This window comes from Microcebus murinus, chromosome 16 (assembly GCF_040939455.1).
Source record: "Microcebus murinus isolate Inina chromosome 16, M.murinus_Inina_mat1.0, whole genome shotgun sequence".
NCBI classification, from domain to species: domain Eukaryota; kingdom Metazoa; phylum Chordata; class Mammalia; order Primates; family Cheirogaleidae; genus Microcebus; species Microcebus murinus.
The window spans coordinates 62012738-62035612 of record NC_134119.1 but is presented as its reverse complement, the minus strand read 5'-3'; the positions used below and the strand labels follow the sequence as shown (position 1 = coordinate 62035612).

Here is a 22875-nt window from a genome sequence, read left to right as displayed (position 1 = left end):
GCAGTGGACGCAGGGCCACACGGGCAGGTTCTGATGTCAGCACCAGGCAGGCCAGGGAGGAAGGGGCATCATGTTGACACTGAGCTTTCCCCAGGTGTGTACTAGGATGAGAAACAAATTGACACTGGACTTGATACAAGGAGAATATTAGTAGAGCCACCTCTGGTACAAAGAGGGCTCTGAGGGTTGACCTAGGAGGTTGACCTAGGAGGTTGACTTCAGCCGGCTGTGACATGAGCATAAGTTGGTATTGAGATGGTCCCATGTGGGCCTGAATTTCACCTCAGTTAGACCCTGAAAGGTGCTCCAGATGGGCATTGGGCAGACTGTGATGGTTGGGCTGTCCAGGCTTGCACCCAGCCTCAGGGCCTTGAACTTGGGACAAGTCATGGTGGTTGAGGTTGGCACTCCCAGGGCTGGCATCCTGCTCAGAGTGTTCAACCTGTGAGGAGGGAATAAAGGGTAGAGAACAAACAGAGAGGAAAGTTGTTTGTTGGTTTTGGAGAGGGTAGAGGTGGGAAGAGGATTAACACCAGCTGGGCAGGTATTAGTCTCCTTAATCCTCATCACCAACCTGCACCTGCGCTGGCCGCAAGCCTGGGTCCCCTCCTCTTCCCCCTTGTTTCTTAAAAAGGAAGGAGGTAGAAGCTTGAGGAGTGTGTTTGTTTCTCATTGAGGTTGGCACTGGGAAGTGCACTGAGTGTTGAGAAAGGCTGCCATGGGCTGACCTGGGAGGGGCTGGCAGTGGTCAGACTGGGAGAACTAGGAGATTGAGAGGTCAGTGAATTTGACCGTATTGATTATCATGGAGTGTGGCGTGAGAGATCTGTGTCTGAAGTCACATGGGAGGGACACACCCCAGTGGGCAGTGGCTTGGGCAGAGGCTTCCAGAGCGACCTAGGGGTGAACCTGGGACAATGCCTTCCCTTTGCTGGGCCTCAGTTTCCCCCTTCTAGATGGATTGGAACAGTGGTTAAGAACAAGGTTAAGGCACAGATTGGAATCCTAACCTTGTCCCTTCCTGGTTATGCGACCTTGAACAGCTGACTTCACCTCTCTGAGCCTTGTAGAACACCTGCCTCTTGGGCTGTTTAGGTTAGGAGTGTTTGGGCTAAAGCATGGGAGGTACCTGGCAGTAAGTGCTTCATGAATAGTAGCTGCTCTTGTCATTAATCTGTAGCATGAAGGTCTCTGATCCCCCGCCTGGTTTTACATTCCCTGGTCTAAAGTTCCCAGAGCTTTTCCTTTGGGAAAGTGGGAGAAGGAGAGAGAGTGTTTTGGAAACCTCCCTCTCCAGCCCTTCCTCAGGACAGCCAAGCCCTCCCCACTGGAGCTGTGCATAGGAAATTGATCCTAGGCTGCCTCCCACTTGGGGTGTCTGCACGCATGTATGTTGCAATGTGTGCATGTTGATAGATGGATTTATGTATGCTCCAGTGCTTGTGGGGTGTGTTTGAGCTTTACAAGTGGATGTCCATGCCAGCTTATGTCTGCGCGTGCACACCTGCGTGAGCGCCTGACAAGTGTGTGTGTCTGTGTCCCTGTGCCCGAGGGCCCTCCAGTCTCTGCGTCTGTGCATGCACACCTGCTCTGGGATGTTCTGGCTGGGGACTGTCCAGAGCTCGTGCCGATGAATGGCTGTGCATTCACATGTGTGTGCATGTGCAGTCCTGGGTGACTACATGTAAGGGCATGGATGTTTCTGTGTGTGTGTGTGTGCATTCCCACGGGCCATGTTGTGTACACTCTGACATCTGATATCTGCCTGTGCCTGTCTGTGCTTGGACTCAGGCACAGCCCTGGCCCAACCCTGTTCCTCTTCTTACAAAGAAAATCTGTGCTTAGCTTTTCATGAGCACGATCTTCATTCAACTCCTCACAGCAAGCCTGTGAGGCTGGTTTTATCATCTCCATTTGGCAAATGAGTTAGGTGAGGCCCCAAAAGTTAGAAGTTACTTGCTCTGGGTTCCACAGATACTGAGGGCAGAGCCTGGGTATGGCCTTGTGTGGCTATAAATTCCATGCTCTTAACCACCACTGCGGACTACCAAGCCCTACCTGCTCTTCTTTATGAAACACTAGAAAGCCACCCCTAATCTGCTGCGGTTCTTGAAAAACTTTTCCATAAGTGTGCAACAAAAGACTCTAAAATGTTAGAAAAGAAAAATAAGTCTTTTACTAGGAGGGAGTCTTGACCTTCCATAATTCTTGCATTCTTTGGAACCTTGGCCAGCAATGTGGCCAACCAGTGTCCCACTCAGGCCTCTGGCAGAGGAGGAGTCTGGACAACGAGTAGTTGTATCAGAGAGTGAGACGTTGGTGTTTCAGATTTCAGAGTGATGAGAAGGATTGGGATGGGGCTGGAGGACTGTTGGCTGTTGTAGAGTGAAGAAGGCCAAGGAAACGAAGAAGGTCAAGGTTCTTTCTTTCTGGTTGTTTGAACACCTCAGGGCCTGGCCCCTGAAGTGCCCCCCTACCAGGAAAATAGCAGGACATAGACTAGAGCAGGGGTCCTCAAACTACGGCCCGTGGGCCACATGCGGCCCACCGGGTGTTTTTGCCGCCGCTGCCTGTCCTGCTTAGCAGCCGGCTCCTCCCGGGCCGCAGTGCGCATGTGTGGAATGTGCACCGCACTCTCCAACGGCCCTCCACCGGTCTGAGGGACAGTGAACTCGCCCCCTGTTTAAAAAGTTTGAGGACCCCTGGACTAGAGAGAGGGGGAAGGAGTTCGATGGATGACAGGGATGAAGGAGACAGGAGAAGGGAGTTTTTAAATAAAAGGGTGAAGGTGTCATAGTGTACAAGTGCAGTGAAGGGTTTCTGCTTTTCGTAATAGTGGTGTAGCTCCTGATGGATCAAGCATCCTGCAAATGACAACGATCAACCCCAAATAAAACATTAAAAAAAACCCAATTCCCCGAAATCACTGGAGGGTGAACAAAAGCAGCAGAGACTGAAGGGAGTTGTAAGAAGATTTGCTGTTGTTGGTTTGTTTTGTTTTTCAATAGCTTGCAGCCTGAAGGTAGGCATTGGACAGCACCTTGTGGAGTTCATAAAATCCCAGATAGAAACATTACGGTTTTCCTGACTTCAGTACAAGGGGACGGAGTTCAGAATGATTACAGCACCTACCGATAATCATGGTGGAACTGCCACCCCAAATTCTGTGTATAAACTCCGTCCAAATTTCTGCTGGTTGTTGAACTCCTCATGCTAGAAAACTCCAGGTATCCAGAAAAGGCTAAAAGAATGGAAGTGAGATTTCAGACCTGTGCATTTGAACTTAGCCAAGTTAACTGGTTTCTGAATTAAAACAAACAAACAAAATCAATATTTTTGAACAGAACATAACAGAGTCCAAAGTGTCTACAATGTATCACTAGTAATATACAGATAAAGTTGAAAATTAATAGTCATATGAAGATACAGGAAAATGTGACCCATACTCAAGAGAAAAGGCAACTGACAGAGGCTGACCTTTGGATGACAAGGTGTTTTGTTTTGTTTTGTTTTGTTTTGTTTTGTTTTGTTTTTGAGACAGAGTCTCACTCTGTTTCCCAGACTAGAGTGCAGCCTGGCGTCAGCCTGGCTCACAGCAACCTCAAACTCCTGGGCTCAAGCGATCTTTCTGCCTCAGCCTCCCGAGTAGCTGGAACTACAGGCATGCACCACCATGCCCCGCTAGTTTTTTCTATATATTTTTAGTTGGCTAATTAATTTCTTTCTATTTTTAGTAGAGATGGGATCTCGCTCTTGCTCAGGCTGGTCTTGAACTCCTGAGCTCAAGCAACCCTCCTGCCTTGGCCTCCCAGAGTGCTAGGATTACAGGCGTGAGCCACCGCACCTGGCCTAATTTTTAGTCTTTTGAGAAACCACCATGCTATTTTCCATAATGGCTGTACTAATTTACATTTGCACCAACAGTGTAAAGTATTCCCTTTTCTGCATATCCCCACCAGCATTTGTTATTTTTTGTTGTTTTGATAATAGCCATTCTAACTGGGGTGAGATGATTTGCATTTCCCTGATAATTAGTAATGTTGAAAATTTTTCTATATACCTATTGGCTATTTGTATGTCTCCTTTTGAGAAATGTTTATTCAGATCCTTTGTCTACTTTTTAACGGAGTTGTTTGGTTTTTTTGTTTGTTTTTTTTTTGCTGTTGAGTTGTTTGAGTTCCTTTTGTATTCTGGATATTAGTCCCTTGTCACATGACTAGTTTGCAAGTATTTTCTCACATTCTACAAGTTGTTTTTTCACCCTGTTGATTGTTTCCTTTGCTATGCAAAATGTTTTTAGTTTGATATAGTGCCATTTGTCCATTTTTGGTTTTGTTGCCTGTGCTTTTTAAGTCTTAGCCACAAAATCTTTGCCTAGACCAGTGTCCTAAAGTATTTCCCCTATGTTTTCTCATAATAGTTTTATAGCTTCAGATCTTACTTTTAAGTCTTTAATCTATTTTGTGTTGATTTTTATATATGGTAAGAAATTAGGGTCTATTATCATTGTTCTGCATATGGATATCCAGTTTTCCACCGCCATTTATTGAAGAGAGTGTCCTTTCCCCAATGTATGTTCTTGGCACTTTTGTCAAAAATCAGTGTATCTGCCTGTAAATATATTGAATTATTTCTGGTTTCTCTATTCTATTCCATTGGTCTATGTATGTTTTCATATCAATACCATGCTATTTTGGTTACTACAGCTTTGTAGTATATTTTGAAGTCAGGTAGTATGAAGTGAGGTAGTCCAGCTTGGTTCTTTTTGCTCTATATTGCTTTGGCTATTTGGGAACTTTGTAGTTCCATATGAATTTTAGGATTATATTTTAATAGTGATTGCATTGAGTCTATAGCTTGCTTGGATAGTATGGTCATTTTAACAATATTAATTTTTCTGATCCATAAGCATGGGATGTCTTTCCATATGTTTCTCTCCTCTTCAGTTTCTCTCATTAGTGTTTTGTAGTTTTTACTGTAAAAGTCTTTCACCTCCTTGATTAAATATCCTAGGTATATTTTTATAGCTATTTTAAGTTTGACTGCTTTCTTGATTTCTTTTTCAGCCTTTAATTATTGGTGTATAGAAACGCTATTGATTTTGTACTTTGATTCTATATCCTGCAACTTTATTGAATTTATTTATCAATTTTAAATGTTTTCTTGGTAGAGTCGTTCAGATTTTCTATATATAGGATCATGTCATCTGCAGAGAGGGACAATTTGATTTCCTCTTTCCCAGCTTGGATGCTTTTTATTTCTTTCTTTTGCCTGAGTGCTCTGATTAGTACTTCCAGTACTGTGTTGAAAATGGGCAACCTCGTTCTAGATGTCAGAGGAAAGGGTTTCATCTTTTTCCCCATTCAAGTGTGATGTTATTTGTGGGTTTCTCATATACAGCTTTTATTATGTTGTGGTATGTTTCTTCTATGCCTAACTTGTTGAGCATTGTTTATTCGTGAAGGGATGTTGAATTTTATCAAATACTCTGTATCCACTGTGATGATTATATGGATTTTTTCCTTCATTCTGTTGATGCAGCGTATGACATTTATTGCCTTTGTATGTTGGACCATCCTTGCTTCCTGGGATACATCCCACTTGACCATGTGTGTTACCTTTTTGCTGTGTTGTTGGATTTTGTTGGTTGGTATTTTATCCAGCACCTTTGCATCTATGATCATCAGGGATATTAAGCTGTAGTTTTCCCTTTTGTTGGGTTCTTGTCTGGTTTTGGCATCAGGGTAAGGTAATGCTGACCTTATAGAGTGAGTTTGGAAGCTTCCCTCCTGTTCAATTTTTTGGAATAGTTTGAGAAGAACTGGTGTTAGTTTTCCTTTATAAGTTTGGTAGAATTAAGTAGGAAAGATATTTGTTTCTGGGCTTTTCTTTGTTAGGAGACATTTTATTACTGGTTCAGTCTTGTTACTTGTATTGGTCTGTTCATTTCCTTCTGACCCTGAAATGCAACAGAGGAGGCAGATTGAGCAACCTTCACTGGAGATGATGGTAGGGAAGGCTGTGCTCTTGGGAGAAGAACCTATTCTGAGTAAGATTGGGAAATGGAGGGAAAGTTAGGACAAGTGGTTTATTTAGTAAGCAAATATCAAGATAACACCTTAATATTTCTTCCTTATGCAACCTTGGTAGGTTTTATGTGTCTAGGAATTTCCTCTAGGTTTTACAATTTGTTGGTGTATAGCTGTTCATAACATTCTCGAATGATCCTTTTGTATTTCTGTGGTGCGATTTGTAATGTGTCCTTTCTTGTTTCTGATTTTATTTATTTGAGTCTTCTCTCTTTTTTTTTCTTGGTTAATCTAGCTTGCAGTTTATCAATTTTGCTTATTTTTTGTAAAAAAAAAAAAGTCACCTTTTTGTTTTGTTGATCCTTTATATTGACAAGGTTTTAAAGTCACCTGTTACATCTATACTCTAGGGTATAGAAGTGATATTGAGGAGCAAGAAGTATCGACCCTATCTTCTGACCCTGAAGTTCATGGGACTTTGCCGAATGAACAAACTTCACTGGAGATGATGTTAGGGAAGGCTGTGCTCTTGGGAGAACAACCTATTCTGAGTAAGATTGGGAAATGGAGGGAAAGTTTGGACAAGTGGTTTATTTATTAAACAAATAGTAAGAGAACATCTACTATGTGCCAAGCACTGTTCAAGTGCTGGGGATTAGCAGTCAACAAAGCATTCCAATCCTGATCCCATGAAGCTTACATTGTGAATGTGTGTTGGAAGTAAAAGAACATTCTTCCCAGGATCCTATTTTGGGAAACATAGAAGCAAGAAGGAAATAAATGGCATCTTCTGACAACCTAGCTGATGATAATGACTACATTTATTATTATAGCTAATGATTATTATGCTTGTGCCAAGCACTATGCTGAGTGATCTGCATGCATTATTTTATTTAGTTTTCCCATGAGCTCTTAAGATAGGTGATGTTATTAACTATAGTTTACAAATGAAGAAAATGAGGTCAGCAATTGCTACATCTCTTAATCACTACACAATATTGTAGTCTACCAGGTAAGCTGTTGGAAATACTAAGAGGAATGAGAACATGCTGCTGCTGTGAGTAAAATCAATATGCTTAGGACAACATTCATGTAATTTTAATCCTTCAATAAATTATGCACTCATTTTTGAGGACAGGATGGCTTCAGGTGCTCTCAAAGAGTTTGGCCTCTTTTTTTTTTACTTTGCCTGCACTTGAGAGTCTCAGCAATTCTACCAGATTTCATCTGTGAGTCAGCCTTTGTTTTAAGGAAAGTCAGAGAGTGAGGACCTTAAAATCCTGGGAAATTACATTCAAATTAGTTGGCAGTCTTTGTAATTCATGGATTAGCAAGGCCAGCATTTTATCAAACCTCTTTGTCTTTATGTTGTTTTCTGCTGATCCCATGGAGGTGGGAGGAAAGCTATCAGGACTCAGAGAGAAACACTAGAAGTACAGTTATGCACTGTGACATTTCGGTCAATGATGGACCTCATATACGACAGTGGTCCTAAGGCAGTACCACCAGGAGTCTGTGAGAGCCACAGCATTACTGGGCTTTCCAAAGCTGGAGAAAGATATAAATATTCAAGTAAAGGAAGTTCAAAGGTCTCAATCCAAGTAAGACTACCCCATGACATATTATAATCAAACTGTCAAAGATCAAAAACAAAGAGAGGGTCCTGAAAGCAGCAGAAAAGAAAATCACAGATGAGGGGGTTCAATATGCCCAGCAGCAGACTTCTCAGAATACCCCTTACAGTTCAGGAGAGAAGGGATAATATATTCTAAGTGCTGATAGATTAAAAAAAAAACTGCCAACCAAGAATACTGTAACTAGCAAAGCTGTCCTTCAGAAACGAAATAGAGGTAAAGACTTTCCCAGACAAACAAAAGCTGAGAGAGTTCATCACCATCAGGCCTGTCTTACAAGAAATGCAGAGAGAATTCTTCAAGCTGAAAGAAAAAGACCCTAATGAATAAACACAAAAATATCTGAAAGTACAAAACTCCCCGGTAACAGTAAATACACAGTCAAATTCAGGATATTCTAATAATGTAATGGTGATCCGTAAATGACAACTATTTTGGTATGAAGTTTAAAAGACAAAACTATTAAAAATAATAACTACAATAATTTCTTAAGGGACATACAATATAAAAAAGTTGAAAACTGTTACATAAAATTCAAAACAGTGGGGGGAGTGAAGTTGAAATGTAGACTTCTCTTACAATAAAAGTTATTACTGGCCGGGCGCGGTGGCTCACGCCTGTAATCCTAGCACTCTGGGAGGCCGAGGCGGGCGGGTTGCTTGAGGTCAGGAGTTCAAAACCACTCTGAGCAAGACCTCATCTCTACTAAAAATAGAAAGAAATTAATTGGACAACTAAAAATATATATTCAAAAAAATTAGCTGGGCATGGTGGCGCATGCCTGTAGTCCCAGCTACTCAGGAGGCTGAGACAGGAGGATCGCCTGAGCCCAGGAGATTGAGGTTGCTGTGAGCTAGGCTGATGCCACAGCACTCACTCTAGCCTGGGCAACAAAGTGAGATTCTGTCTCAAAAAAAAAAAAAAGTTATTACTGCTGTTCTCTCTGTGATAGAAGAAAATGGGACCATCAACAAAGAGTGAGGTGAGAGGAAAGGGTCTTGTAGGTTTGAGGAGGAAGGAAAAAAGTATAAGAATTGGGAGGAAGGGGTCAAAGAGAGGACAGTTAGAGGGGAGGGGCCCACCACCACTGGGCGTGTTTTGGTTTTCTTCATTACATCAGTGGTTCTCAACTGGGTTGATTTTCCCCTCCACAGGGACATTCAATAATGTCTGGAGTCACTTTTGTTTGTCACACCTGGGGTGCAGGTAGGTTTCTGGTATCTAGTAAATAGAAAGCAAAGATGATGCTAAACCTCCTACACACAAAGGACACCCCCCACACAAAGAATTATCAGCCTCAAGATATCAATAATGGGCCGGGCACGGTGGCTCACGCCTGTAGTCCTAGCACTCTGAGAGGCCGAGGCGGGCGGATCGCTCAAGGTCAGGAGTTCAAAACCAGCCTGAGCAAGAGCAAGACCCTGTCTTTACTAAAAATAGAAAGAAACTAATTGGCCAACTAAAAATATATAGAGAAAAAATTAGCCGGGCACGGTGCTGCATGCCTGTAGTCCCAGCTACTCGGGAGGCTGAGGCAGAAGGACTGCTTGAGCCCGGGAGTTTGAGGTTGCTGTGAGCTAGGCTGACACCATGGCGGCACTCTAGCCCAGGCAACAGAGTGAGACTCTGACTAAAAAAAAAAATATATATATATATATATGTATATGTGTGTGTGTGTGTGTGTGTGTGTGTGTGTGTGTGTGTGTGTGTGTATCAATAATGACAAGTTGAGAAACACTCAGCTTACGTCCCTCCCTTGCCCCGGGTTCCCTCTGTAGTAGAGCAGCAAGTCAGACCAAAGAAGAACTTGAAGCTTCTTAAAACTCCTCGTCTCATGAGTCCCCAGTTCCCCGGTTGGGCAATCCCATTTGGCCCCTCTCAACCAAGTTCTAGGGTCAGAGAAAGTCCCTTATGGGATTGGAGTGAACCCAGCATCACACCCTCCCCCAGAAGTAAGGGTAGATGCCAAGGAAACTGGAGATGCATAATCCCGTAATCAAGCCTTCAACTCTCTTTCAGGACTTGCCCCAACCAGCCTTTCCAGGACTTGAACAACAGCATCAGCCCCACCTCTGTCCCACCATGTGCGTGGGATCTGGGGTGTCAAATTCCCCAGGACCTCCAAGCACTTCCTCCCTCGCCCACAGGAACATGGTGCACACCCCCAGCCTCCGGGGGCACCCCCCCCAATCTGGTCTTCCAGATCCTTAACCTCAGGAGCTCTCTCCCCAACCCGGCCTAGGAGCCCTGGCCCCCGCTCCGGGTTTTGCAATCTGCCCTTCTGATTTGGCCAAGGGGTAGGTGACTAGGGCCAGATAAGGACAGTCCCTGCCCACCAAGCACGCCAGAGCTGCAGGGCCACCGCCACAGCCAGTCTGCTCCGGGACACACCGCAGCTGCCTCCACAGCTCTGCAGGTAAAGGGCCCAAGTGGGGGACGCAAGAGGAGTGGGTGGCTCCCAAGGGAGGGGGGTCTCTGGCTCAATCTCTCTGTCTCCAAGACTGGCTGGGATCTCTTCTGCTGTCTCCTCTGAGAGCTCTGAGGTCTCTGGATCTCCCTGGAACTCTGTTCTGGGCACTGGGTTCCCTGTCCTGAGGCTTCACCCTGCAGGTGGCAACTCTCTCTGGAATGTGACCCCTTGGTTCACAGCACTTGCCTCTTTCCCGTTACTGTTTCTCCTTCTGCCCTCCCTCCCTGTCTCAGTCTCTCTTGGTCTCTGTCTTTTGATGTCTCTAACATTTCTTGTCTCTTATAGTCTCTCTCCCCTCCCCCATCTGTGTGCCTGTCTGTCTCCCTCTACCTCTTTCTGTCTCTGTCACTTTCTCTCTTCTCCTTCAGTCCCTGTGTCTAAGGGGACACAGGGACTGTGTCTGTCTCTTCCTCTCTCTCTTCTCTCACCCTCTTTCTCTCCATTTTTCAGTGTTCCATCCCTGTCTCTCCACTTGATCTGTCTTCTGTCTTTCTCTAGCTCTGTGTCTCTCTAGTTTTGTCTCTTTCTTGCTCTAGTATATGCCAGCATATCTCTGTGCTGGTCTCTCTGTCTGGCTCTCCCTATCTCCGGGTCTTGATCTGTCTGTCTCTGTCCCTGTGTGTCTCTATTTCTCCTTTTTTTTTTTTTTTTTTTGAGACAGAGCCTCGTTTTGTTGCCCAGGCTAGAGTGAGTGCCGTGGCGTCAGCCTAGCTCACAGCAACCTCAATCTCCTGGCCTCAAGCAATCCTGCTGCCTCAGCCTCCCGAGTAGCTGGGACTACCGGCATGCGCCACCATGCCTGGCTAATTTTTTCTATATATATGTTAGTTGGCCAATTAATTTCTTTCTGTTTATTGTAGAGAAGGGGTCTCGCTCTTGCTCAGGCTGGTTTCGAACTCCTGACCTCGAGCAATCCACCCGCCTCAGCCTACCAGAGTGCTAGGATTACAGGCGTGAGCTACCGCTCTATTTCTCCTTAACACTGATTGATAGGTAGATAACTGAGAGAGTGAGCTCTGAAGATAGCTACCTCGCTCTGTTTTTCTGCATTCTTCATTATCCCTATGTGTATCTCTCGATCTCTCTTGGTCTGTGTCTCTAATCACTTGTCTCTCTCGATCTCTGTCTATGTTTCTGTCTCTGTCATTGTCAGTATGTACTTTGTCTATCTCTGCCTCTCTCTCTCTCTCCCTCCCTTCCTCCTTCGTGCATCCTCTGGTCTCTCCTTGTCTCTGCTTCTGTCCACTGCCCCCTGCTTCCAGGGTCTGGGGAAAGCCAGTTCCAGAGAGAGATGAGGAATGGAGGGGTCCCACTCTCTGCCCAGCAATGTCCTCTCCCACTTTGCCCTCCAGACGCTGGCAGCTGCCCTCACCATGGACAGTGTGAGCACAGCCATCCTCCTCGTGCTCCTGGCTCTCGTCTGTCTGTTCCTGACACTCAGCTCCAGGGACAAGGGCCGGCTGCCCCCAGGACCCAGACCCTTCCCACTCCTGGGAAACCTGCTGCAGCTTCACTCCCAAGACATGTTGACCTCCCTCACCAAGGTGCAAGGGCTCGGCTGGGGGTGCAAGGATAAGGGGCAGGGGTTCCGTGGCCCCAGGACCCTTGTAACCTCTGTCTTCCCACCCCCAGCTGAGCAAGGAGTACGGTCCCGTGTACACAGTGCATCTGGGGCCCAGGCGGGTAGTGGTCCTCAGTGGGTACCAAGCCGTGAAGGAGGCCCTGGTGGACCAGGGGGAGGAGTTTAGTGGCCGCGGCGACTACCCCATCTTTTTCAACTTTACCAAGGGCAATGGTAAGCCTGCTCTTCATCTCCTCCACCCTCAACTTTGCCCATATTGAGGGAGGGGATGAGGGTGGGAGACTATTCTCCCAATCTTGTTGACACTCGGGGCTGCTGATCTCACTGATGACACCCGAGGTGATGAAGCCAGGCAGTCCTGGTCTAGGGTGACGTCTGTCCCACCTTCCCCACCCAAACGCCACCACCAGCTTGAATCTCGCTTTCACACCAATCCCCATCTCTCTCCAACCCCAGCCCCATTGTCATCCCAATCCCCATCTCTATCCCAACCATGGCATCAAATTTCCAACTCGGTCAAGTGGCCAAGTTATCTGGCCCGGTCCCCACTGTCTACCTTGACCCAAACCCAAGCCCATCAACCCACTCCCATGTTCACCATCTCAACCTCAGCTCCACGCCTCTTCACCACACTGAATAATCTCATCCCAACCTCTGTTCCCATTATGACCCCTCTCCCAGTCCCACAGCACAGGGGCTCACAGCAGGGTTCTGCCACTCACTAGCTGTGTACCCCAGACCAGGGGGACCTCCCCTCTCTGCCCCTCGGTCTGCTACCATGAGAGGGTTGTTATAAGGAGTCAATGAGATAATGTATATAATGTAAGAGAACACACTATAGGTTTTTTTCTTCTTTAGTATCTAGTTCTCTGCTAGGTCCAGAGGAATCGGAGATAGACACATCTGAGACCTTACCCTATCGTAGCTCCCAGTCCAGTGGGAGACACGGCCCATCACCAGATAGTGGAGTGGTCAGGGTTGGGATGGGGGAAGCTTGGAGAGCTGTGGGAGCCCAAACAAAAGACTTGACCCAGCCAAGGAGGGAGAAGCCAGGGAAGGCTGCCTGGAGGAGGGGACCTCTAAGCTGAGACCTAAAAGATGAAGAAGAGTAGTCAATAGAAGGCAAGGGGTGAAACATGTGCTAGGAAGAAGGACCAGCCTGTGCAAAGACCCTAAGTCCAGGTAGAGAAGAGAACAGAGTCTGTCTTATTCCTACATGAATTCCCAGTGCCCCGGTGTTTATTTCTCTCGCTCATTTCTGTTATTCATGCATTCAATATCAATAAGCAATCGGCAGCATCTCCTATGTGACAAGTCCTATACGATGGTGCTAAGGACATGGTGGTGACTAAGACAGGCTCCTACCCCACCTTCACAGCTCAGCGAAGGGGACAGCTTCATCACTGGACAGTGGCAGGCCAGAGTGATCAGGTCCTTACTGGGGAAAGAGAGGTAGAGTGAGATGAGGAAAGTCCACAGTTTTATGGAAGCTCAAAGGAGGCACCTAACCCAGTCTGGGGGAGCAGGGAGGGCTGACTGGAAGGGGCCAGGGAGATTCCAAACTCAGTCTCTCTCCCAGCAAACATCAGGAAAGGGGACTCAGATAGCAGTGGTCTAGGGGGTGAGTTGCAGGTCGAGTTGGCCCCCTCCTCTTCTCCGCAGGCATCGCCTTCTCCAACGGGGATCGATGGAAGGTCCTGAGGAGGTTCTCTGTCCAGATCCTACGGAATTTCGGGATGGGGAAGAGGAGCATTGAGGAGCGGATCTTGGAGGAAGGTGGCTTCTTGCTGGAAGAGCTGCGGAAAACTGAAGGTCAGGGTCCTCGAGTGCAGTCCGTACCCCTAATTCACATCCATCCTACTTAGAGGTCAGGGCTGCCAGGTCCCACAGCATGGGTGTGAACTTGAGACTCCTGGAGGGGCCTGAGCACAGTGGCTCTCGCCTGTAGTCCTAGTACTCTGAGAGGTCGAGGTGGGAGGATCGCTTGAGCTCAGGAGTTCGAGGCCAGCCTGAGCAAGAGCAAGACCCCATTTCTACTGAAAATAGAAAAATGAGCCAGGTGTGGTGGTGTGCACCTGTAGTCCCAGCTACTCAGGAGGCTGAGGCAGGAGGATCGCTTGAGCCCAGGAGTTTGAGGTTGCAGTGAGCTATGATGATGCCACTGCTCTCTAGCCGGGGTGACAGAGTGAGACTCTGTCAAAACAAAACAAAACAAAACAAAAAACTCCTGGAGGCCTTTTACTTAGCCCAGAATAAGGATGGCACTCCTGGAGGTGGATCACCTTGCAGTACTGTGTTTCCTTGAGGCACGGTGGCAGGATTTGTTGTGTGCTGGTCACTCTGTTGCTCTGTCTCTGTGTGGTATTCTGAGCCCAGCTTGTGTAATTGTGGTGGATGACGATGACATTCTTGAGAATGTGCCTCCCATGTGGGACCCTGTGCTAAGCACATTTTCACGCGTAAACCCTGGGAACAATGCATTTTGCCAATGAGGAAACGGAGACTCAGAGAAGTCAAGCAACTGGCTTGACGTAACACAGCTAGGAAGGGGAGGAGCCAGGACTCAAACCCAGGTCTGACACCAGAATCCACAGTCAACACACTACCGTCCATTTATTGATTGCTTACTGGACACCAAGCCCTAAACTCTCCACGTATGCGAACTAGGTTCCCCCTCCAGCAACCCTAGGAAGTGATGTTATTACCGGTGAGGCAGCTGAGGCCCAGAAAGGTTAAGTCACATACCCAAGAAGTGGCACAGCTGGGATATAAACCCAGGTCGAAGCTGCTGACTCCTGAAAAAAAAAAAAAAAAAACTTAATAAAAATAATCAACATTTACAGGTTGCCTACCATATGCCGAACTGTTCCAAGAACTTTATGTGTATTATCTTCTTTTAGAAACCACCCAACTCTAGGAAATAGGTCCCATTATAAGCCCCATTCTATAGGAGAGGAAACTGAGGCACAGAATGCTAAACAGCCCTCTTCCTTGATCTCCAAAGTTTGCTGGCTTTGGACAAAAATAATCATGTGGCAGATGACACAATGATGTGATGTAAGTAATAACTGTATTAATTTCTCATTGCTGCTGTAACAAATTGCCATCAACTTGGTGGCTTAAAACAACCCAAAATTATTCTCTTGTAGTCTCGAGGTCCAAAAACTGAAATGGGTTGGCAGGGCTGTGTTCCTTCAGGAGGCTCTAGGGGACAGTTCCTTTCCTTGCCTTCTCTAGGTTCTAGGGACCACCTGTATCACTTGGCTTGTGGCCCCTTCCTCCATCTTCAAAGCCAGCAAAATGGCATTTCCAATATCTGTCTATCTTTCTCTCCTTCTCTCCCCCCATGCCATCATCACATCACACCTTTTCTTACTCAGACCCTCCAGCTTTCCTCAGATACAGACCCTTAGGCCCAGCCAGATCAGCTAGAGTAATCAAAATCCCAAACCTAATTCCATCTGCAAGGTCCCTTTTAACCACGTAAGGTAATAGATTCAGAGGTTCTAGGGTTAAGGACATAGACATCTTTGGGGGGGGGGGCCATTATTCCGCCTACCACAACGCCGTGGTTTGCAACAGCCTCACAACAGATCAGACTCTTGGCTAAGCACTTTCCAGCCACACACTCACTGACTCTTTATAATAGCCCCACAAGGTGAGGACCCTCATCAAACCCATTTGACAGATGAGAAGGCTGAGGCTCAGAGGCTTAGAGAAGTCAGTTAGCCCAGGTCACACCAAGACTAAGGGGCCAAGCCAGAATTCAAATGATGTCCGCCTAATCCCAGATCTGGTTTTCTGGGCTAAGTTATCTGTTCAGCTTTTAGATCACCAGATGTTAAGTGTTGTGGTCATTTCTGGGTGAAATTGTAGTGTTGCCAGGTACTGCATGTGGTATTGCACCGTGTCATTTGCTGTGCTAATGTTGTGTTGTATATTGTGTGTCATCTGTTCTGCGGCTTTGCTCGTATGGGCTGTAATGTCACACGGTGCATTCTGTGCTGCCTGATGAGTTGCTGTGTATCACTGTTGTGTGTTTTGTTGCAGGATAGTGTAGCTATATGCTGGTGTTATGTGTTAGTGTATTGTTATCGCGTCTCGAGTTGTTTCTGGGCTGCCTGCTAGGTCACTGTGTGTGGTTGTGTGTGTTGGCATGTATTGTGGTCATATTTGTTGGGTGTTATGTGCTCTGTAATACTTGATGACTGCCATGTGCTATGTTGAGTGCTGTGTGTTGTGTTGCCAAGAATAGCCAGTTCTGCTGCTGGGTATTGCTGTCATTGATGTACTGCAGGAAGCTGTGAGTTCTGTTCTGTCTATTGCATTGCCAAATACTTTGGGGGGGGGGACAGGCGTGATGGCTCACGCCTGTAATCCTAGCACTCTGGGAGGCCGAGGCGGGCGGATTGCTCGAGGTCAGGAGTTCGAAACCAGCCTGAACAAGAGCGAGACCCCGTCTCTACTATAAATAGAAAGAATTAATTGGCCAACTAATATATATAGAAAAAAATCAGCTGAGCATGGTGGTGCATGCCTGTAGTCCCAGCTACTCGGGAGGCTGAGGCAGGAGGATTGCTTGAGCCCAGGAGTTTGAGGTTGCTGTGAGCTAGGCTGACGCCACGGCACTCACTCTAGCCTGGGCAACAAAGAGAGACTCTGTCTCAAAAAAAAAACAAAAACAAATACTTTTGGGGTGTTGGTATACTGCACGTTGTGGCCATGTGCACGCACTCTGTGTTGCAAGACACATTGTCACGGCTAGGACAGATGTGCAAACTGACGTTGCTGTTGCGTGAGGTCTTCCGTGTGCACGCTGTCTCCCAAGCCTCACCCCCTGACCCATTCCACCCCTCACCCTCAGGAGAGCCCTTTGACCCCACATTTGTGCTGAGCCGCTCAGTTTCCAACATTATCTGTTCCGTGCTCTTCGGCAGCCGCTTCGACTACGACGACGAGCGTCTGCTCACCATTATCCGCCTCATCAATGACAACTTCCAAATCATGAGCAGCCCCTGGGGCGAGGTCAGGAGACTGAGTTCAGCGGGAGACCGGGTGGGGGCTCCACAGAGTCCAAGGAAAGAGAGGAAAGGAGAGGCGGAGAAGGGACTGCGACTGGCCCTGCCTGGCCCCGCCCCCTCCCTTCTGACCCCGCCCCTGAGTTGCCTGGCCACGCCCATTCCCATCCACATGTCTTCACGTGCACTTACTGCCTCCTTTCCCTCTCACCCCTCCCACCCCTCGCTCCCCACTCCCGCCTCTCCAGAACCTGGCTGCCCTTCAAGACCCCACCCCTGCCTACCTGGTCCTCCCTGGCCCCAGTTGCCCCTGCACACACACCCTGCCTGCTCCTCCAAACCCCTCCTACTCTGCTCGGTTCCCAGATGTACAACATCTTCCCAAGCCTCCTGGGTTGGATGCCCGGGCCGCACCGACGAGTCTTCCAGAACTTCGGGGACATGAAAGACCTCATTGCTCGCATCGTCCGCGACCACCAGGCCTCCCTGGACCCCACATCTCCCCGGGACTTCATCGATTGCTTCCTCACCAAGATGGCCCAGGTAAGCCCTGCCTGGAAATCCCACCTCTAGTCTGGCCTGAAGCCCTCCTGCTGCCCCCCCCTCAAAGCCACAGGGATTGGGCGGGGTTGGGAGACCTCCTCCAGGGCGAGAAGCTGGGGCATGTGGCCACGCCCGAGCCACTAAAGCCCAAGCCACTCCAGGCAGCCACCAATTGACAGCTAATTAAGAAGCTGTTAAAGCTCTGTGCAGGACATCAATTGTGGGCCCTGCTGCTGAAAAAGGAAGTTAGACAGGAGGGATGAGCTGGCACCCAGCAGCAGCTGTGCAGGTCGGGGGTAAGTGGGTCGCACCCTTTAGGGCCCTGGCTCATACCCCGACCCCTGTACCCGACAGGAGAAGCAGGACCCACTGAGCCACTTCCACATGGATACTCTGCTGATGACCACACATAACCTGCTCTTCGGCGGCACCGAGACCGTGGGCACCACGCTGCGCCACGCCTTCCTCGTGCTCATGAAGTACCCCAAAGTGCAGGGTGAGCCAGACTAGGCCTGGCCCTGGGAGCCGCCCACGCAGCGCCACCCACGCGACAGCCCACGACAGCCCACGCATTCCAGCCTTGCCCCCCAAAACAAGGAGCCACGGCCCCACCTCCAGCCCAGCCCAGCTTCTTTTTTTTTTTTGAGACAGAGTCTTACTCTGTTGCCCTGGCTAGAGTGCCATGGCGTCAGCCTAGCTCACAGCAACCTCAAACTCCTGGGCTCAAGCAATCCTTCTGCCTCAGCCTCCTGAGTAGCTGGGACTACAGGCATGCGCCACCATGCCCAGCTAATTTTTTCTATATATTTTTAGTTGTCCAACTAATTTCTTTCTATTTTTAGTAGAGACTGGATCTCGCTCTTGCTCAGGCTGGTCTAGAACTCCTGACCTCGAGCAATCCTCCAGCACCTCGGCCTCCCAGAGTGCTGGGATTACAGGCTTGAGCCACTGCACCAAGCCAGTCTTAGCACTTCTGATAGAGCCTTCTGCTGAGGCTTGGGTCCCACTGCCAAACCCACACACCCACGCGGAGGCTGACCCCACCCGCCATGGCCCACGAGGCCCACACAACCTCCCCAAATCCAGTCCCGAAGTTTGCACGCTTTGCCTTCCTTTGCGGCCCACCGCCACCCTGCTCACCCTGCAGGCGACCGCCTCTGGCCTCAGAGCCCCAGCCACTACGGGGCCTACCGGGGAGCCCAACCTCTCCCACACAGCCTGGCCCTCCACGCGGCACTGCCTGCCACCCCACTCCCCCAAGCTCCACCTCTGGTTGCCCTCTTCCCCAGCACCGCCCGTCCACTCCATCCCCAGTCCAACAGGTGGGACCCCAAACTCCTCGCTAAGTCCCGTCGGGGGGCCTAGACTCCAGGTCCCCCTGAAGCCCCGCCCCCCCCTTAGGAGCTCTTGTGCAAACTGCCCTTTTGCCCCCACTTACGTCTAGGGACGCCCCCCCCCAGGCTCTAGCCACTGCTAACACGCCCCCAGGCAGTGCCGCCCCAGGGGGAGGCTTTGACTAGACGCCTCCCACACACAAGTACGCACCTCTTAGGCCTGGTAGTGCCACAGAGGCACTGGTCACACTGCGTCCCCCCCTCCAGCCCGCGTGCAGGAGGAGATTGACCACGTGGTGGGACGGGCGCGGCTGCCCGCGCTGGAGGACCGCGCGGCGATGCCTTACACGGACGCGGTGATCCACGAGGTGCAGCGGTTCGCAGACGTCATCCCCATGAACTTGCCGCACCGCGTCATTCGGGACACAGCCTTTCGCGGCTTCCTGCTACCCAAGGTGCGCTAGGCCCCTGGCAAACGAAATCAGGCAACCTGCAAAGAGACATCTCAGGCTCTTGCAACCCGCAAGGGGTATCCCAGGCACCAGCTCAACTCCTGGGCCTTAGCAACCGTCAACCCCAGCCCTGGACACACATCTGGAGCCCTTAAATGTGAAACCTCAGCCCTTTCCTAGGCCCCCACACCATACCTCAGTGGACTGCAGCCTGTCCAGACCCCAGACCCCTTCTCCATGACAAGTCCCCTTCTTAGGACCCCTCTCTGGAATCCTCCCCACCCCTAAGGATCCCTTGTACCTAAACACTCTTCTCAGAGACCTCCCTCACTCCCTGAACCCACACATCTGCTCCCACAAGGCGGAGGGGAGAGTGTACCCCACATCCCTGCCTCAGACCCCAACAACGCAACTTCCAGCACCCATCACTCAGAACCCGAGACCCCACACGCATTTCCTGGACCCCTGATCCAGTCTGACACCCCCCACCCGCCCCCCTTATCAAGTCCCCGGGACCCCCAGCCCTGTAAAATGCAAACCCTAGCTCAGGGGCCTCCCAGCACTCGACCACTAACTGTGCCCCCTCACCACCCAGGGCACGGATATCATCACACTGCTCAACACCGTCCACTACGACCCCAGCCAGTTCCGGACGCCTCAGGAGTTCAACCCGGAGCATTTTTTGGATGCCAATCAGTCCTTCAAGAAGAGCCCAGCCTTCATGCCCTTCTCAGCTGGTGAGGGTGGGGATCAGAGTCTTTCTGGCCCCATATTCTTCCCTACATTCCCCATCCTAATTCCACTCCAAATCCTCTCACTTCGCCCATCCTCAGCTTTGTTTTGTTTTTTTTGTTTTTTTTTTTTTTAATTTTTATTTTTTTCTTTTTTTGTACAAGAAGAGGAATGCAATGTTTTGTTTTTTTTGTTTGTTTTTTTTTTGAGACAGAATCTCACTCTGTTGCCCAGGCTAGAGTGAGTGTCGTGGCGTCAGCCTCACTCACAGCAACCTCAAACTCCTGGGCTCAAGGGATCCTCCTGCCTCAGCCTCCCAAGTAGCTGGGACTAGAGGCATGCGCCACCATGCCTGGCTAATGTTTTCTATATATTTTTAGTTGGCCAATTAATTTCTTTCTATGTTTTAGTAGAGACGGGGTCTCGCTCTTGCTCGGGCTGGTTTTGAACTCCTGACCTTGAGCCATCCGCCCACCTCGGCCTCCCAGAGTGCTAGGATTACAGGCGTGAGCCGCCGCGCCCAGTCAATCCTCAGCTATGGATGCACAGAGACACTCATCCCCCACCCCAATTCTGCTCCTATAGGCAAATAGTGACTAAACCCTTGTGGAGGGAGGTGGGGAGGCAGATTGATAATTGAACTTGGTCATGGTCATTGTCAGCCTCTCCATTCAGCAGTGCAGTTGACATGGTAGTTTTTGTTGGCTTTCCTCTTTCCCCTGTTGAAAAAAATGTTCTCTGTTTACTCAGTAGCAGGGAAAAAACAGCATAACCATAGGTAACTTACCATATTGCCTACCGTGTACCCAGCAATGCCTCTGGGAAGAGCTATAAGGGTAGTTGCTAAGAACTGGGCTCTGAAGCAGGAGCCCAGGAGGTTGTACCCCAGCTCTGTCACCTCCTGTGTGACTTTGGATATGTTACTTCACTTCTCGTGCCTCCATTTTCCACATCTAGCCAGATGTGGTGGCTCACACCTGTAACCCCAGTAACTCTGAAGGCTGAGGCAGGAGGATCGCTTGAGGCCCAGAGTTCAAGACCAGCCTGGGCAGCCAGACCTCCTCTAAAAAAAGAAAGTAGGAAGTACTATCCAGGCATCGTCATGGCCCACACCTGTAGTCCCAGCTACTCAGGAGGCTGAGGCAGGAGGATTGCTTGAGCCCAGGAGTTTGAGGCTGCAGTGAGCTATGATCGTGCCACTGCTCTCCAGATTGGGCAACACCCTGTTCTCAAAAAAAACCCCAAAAATCCATATTTGTAAGAGGGAGACAATACTAAGGCCTACCTCTTGGAGTTGGAGCTGTTAGGAAGATTAAATTAATAGTGATATAGGTGCCTGTAATCCTAGCACTCTGGGAGGCCTAGGCAGGCAGATTGCTCAAGGTCAGGAGTTCGAAACCAGCCTGAGCAAGAACGAGACCCCCATCTCTACTATAAATAGAAAGAAATTAATTGGCCAGCTAAAAATATATATAGAAAAAAATTAGCCGGGCATGGTGGCGCATGCCTGTAGTCCCAGCTACTCGGGAGGCTGAGGCAGCAGGATTGCTTGAGCCCAGGAATTTGAGGTTGCTGTGAGCGAGGCTGACGCCACGGCACTCACTCTCTAGCCTGGCCAACAGGGCGAGACACTGTCTCAAAAAAAAAAAAAAAAAAAAAAATAGTGACATAGGGTAAGAGTAGCACATGGCACATAGTAAGAGCTGCATAAGCATTATGTTCTCATTGCTTTCCGTGTATTGACCATGCACCGCCGCCTCATGAGGCACTATTACCATGCCCATTTTAAATACCTGAAATTGTGGCTTGCCCAAGATCTCAAAACTAGTAGTGACAAAGCCGGGATTCGAACCCAAGCAGTCACACTTGCATCATCAGCCAGGCCATTCTGCTCCACGATTTACTTAAAGCAGCTTTCCCAGACCTTTCCATGGCCGGGTCTGGGGCGTCCCCAGCTGTTGTCTTCATGTTCTGTTTTCCTCTGGGAATTTGGGCTGGCAGCCCTTCGTCGCGTCTTATCTCACCGCTGCTCCCCTCTCCGCCTCCCCTGCAGGGCGCCGACTGTGCCTGGGCGAGTCGCTGGCGCGCATGGAGCTCTTCCTCTACCTCACCGCCATCCTGCAGAGCTTCTCGCTGCAGCCGCTGGGGGCGCCCGAGGACATCGACCTGAGCCCGCTCAGCTCCGGGCTGGGCAATTTGCCGCGGCCCTTCCAGCTGTCCCTGCGCGCGCGCTGATGTCCAACCTTTGCAGGTTCGCCCGCCGCTAGCGGTTTGCTCTGTCCCTCTCCTCCGTCCACTGTCTGCCCCCTCCCTCTCGCCTGCTGCGTGCATGCCATGCCCCACCCTTCCCAGCTGTCCCCGGTCTGCAGGGCAGAGAAAGACCAGGGGATGGGGAAGTGTGTGTCTTGTTGTACCCCTAGAACTTGATCTGTGACACACCCTTGTCTGGGCTTTTTGTATCATTTCTTAGTAAATTATCTTTATAATACATTCACATTTGTCTTGGCTGAATTAAAGGGAGGAGGACAGTCCCTGAGGATGGGGAAGAAGGGAACTCTGGCTGCAGAGAGACCCTCCTTGGGCCTAGTTCCACCGTCTCCCTTGGGGCGGCTAAGGTAGGAGAAGTGGTTTCCTGGAGACAGCCCAAGGACAGAGAGGTGGAGAAACCAAGACAGAGAAAAAGACAGCTGCGCAGAGAGATAGCCAACAGAGGGGGGTCTGTAAGCGAAGTGTAAGCAGGGAGAAAGTGAGAGACTGAGTAATAGCCATCACTAACACTCACGTGGTGCTCACTGTTCTACTGTGCTTCCTCGAAAATAAGGCCTACCCATAAAATAAGCCCTAGCAGGATTTCTAAGCATTTGTGCAATGGAAGCCCTACCCCAAAATAAGACCTAGTGATGGGCGTGGCTCCGCAGCGCATCTGCACAGCCCATGCATTTTGTCGCAGAGCGGTAAAGAAGACAAGCAGCCCTTCTCATCTGCCCCGTGAGAGCTCTAGAGCTCCACATGAGAGATTGGGGCCAATGGTTCTAAAGGACATAGAGTCGCAAGACATTCAGGATGAAATTCGGGCTTTGG

General features: G+C 49.1%; 1 protein-coding gene across 1 annotated transcript; it reads left to right on the top strand.

The window, feature by feature from the left end:
- The first annotated feature begins 9698 nt into the window (after window positions 1–9698).
- CYP2F1 (cytochrome P450 family 2 subfamily F member 1) lies at window positions 9699–22284 on the top strand. The gene is made up of 10 exons (XM_012774515.2): window positions 9699–10079; window positions 11486–11677; window positions 11766–11928; window positions 13378–13527; window positions 16580–16740; window positions 17100–17276; window positions 17631–17772; window positions 18878–19065; window positions 19658–19799; window positions 21848–22284. The coding sequence occupies exons 2-10, from the start codon at window positions 11507–11509 to the stop codon at window positions 22027–22029; spliced, it is 1476 nt and encodes a 491-aa protein (XP_012629969.2). The 5' UTR covers window positions 9699–10079; window positions 11486–11506; the 3' UTR covers window positions 22030–22284.
- Window positions 22285–22875: the final 591 nt, after the last annotated feature.

What these genes read in the sequence shown, in the direction of transcription:
- CYP2F1 (XM_012774515.2), top strand. Translation starts at nt 11,507, where the DNA reads ATGGACAGTGTGAGCACAGCCATCCTCCTCGTGCTCCTGGCTCTCGTC. An exon ending in TGAGCAGCCCCTGGGGCGAG is followed by an intron (nt 16,741 to 17,099) that starts GTCAGGAGACTG and finishes CTCGGTTCCCAG; the next exon opens with ATGTACAACATCTTCCCAAG. An exon ending in TCCTCACCAAGATGGCCCAG is followed by an intron (nt 17,277 to 17,630) that starts GTAAGCCCTGCC and finishes TGTACCCGACAG; the next exon opens with GAGAAGCAGGACCCACTGAG.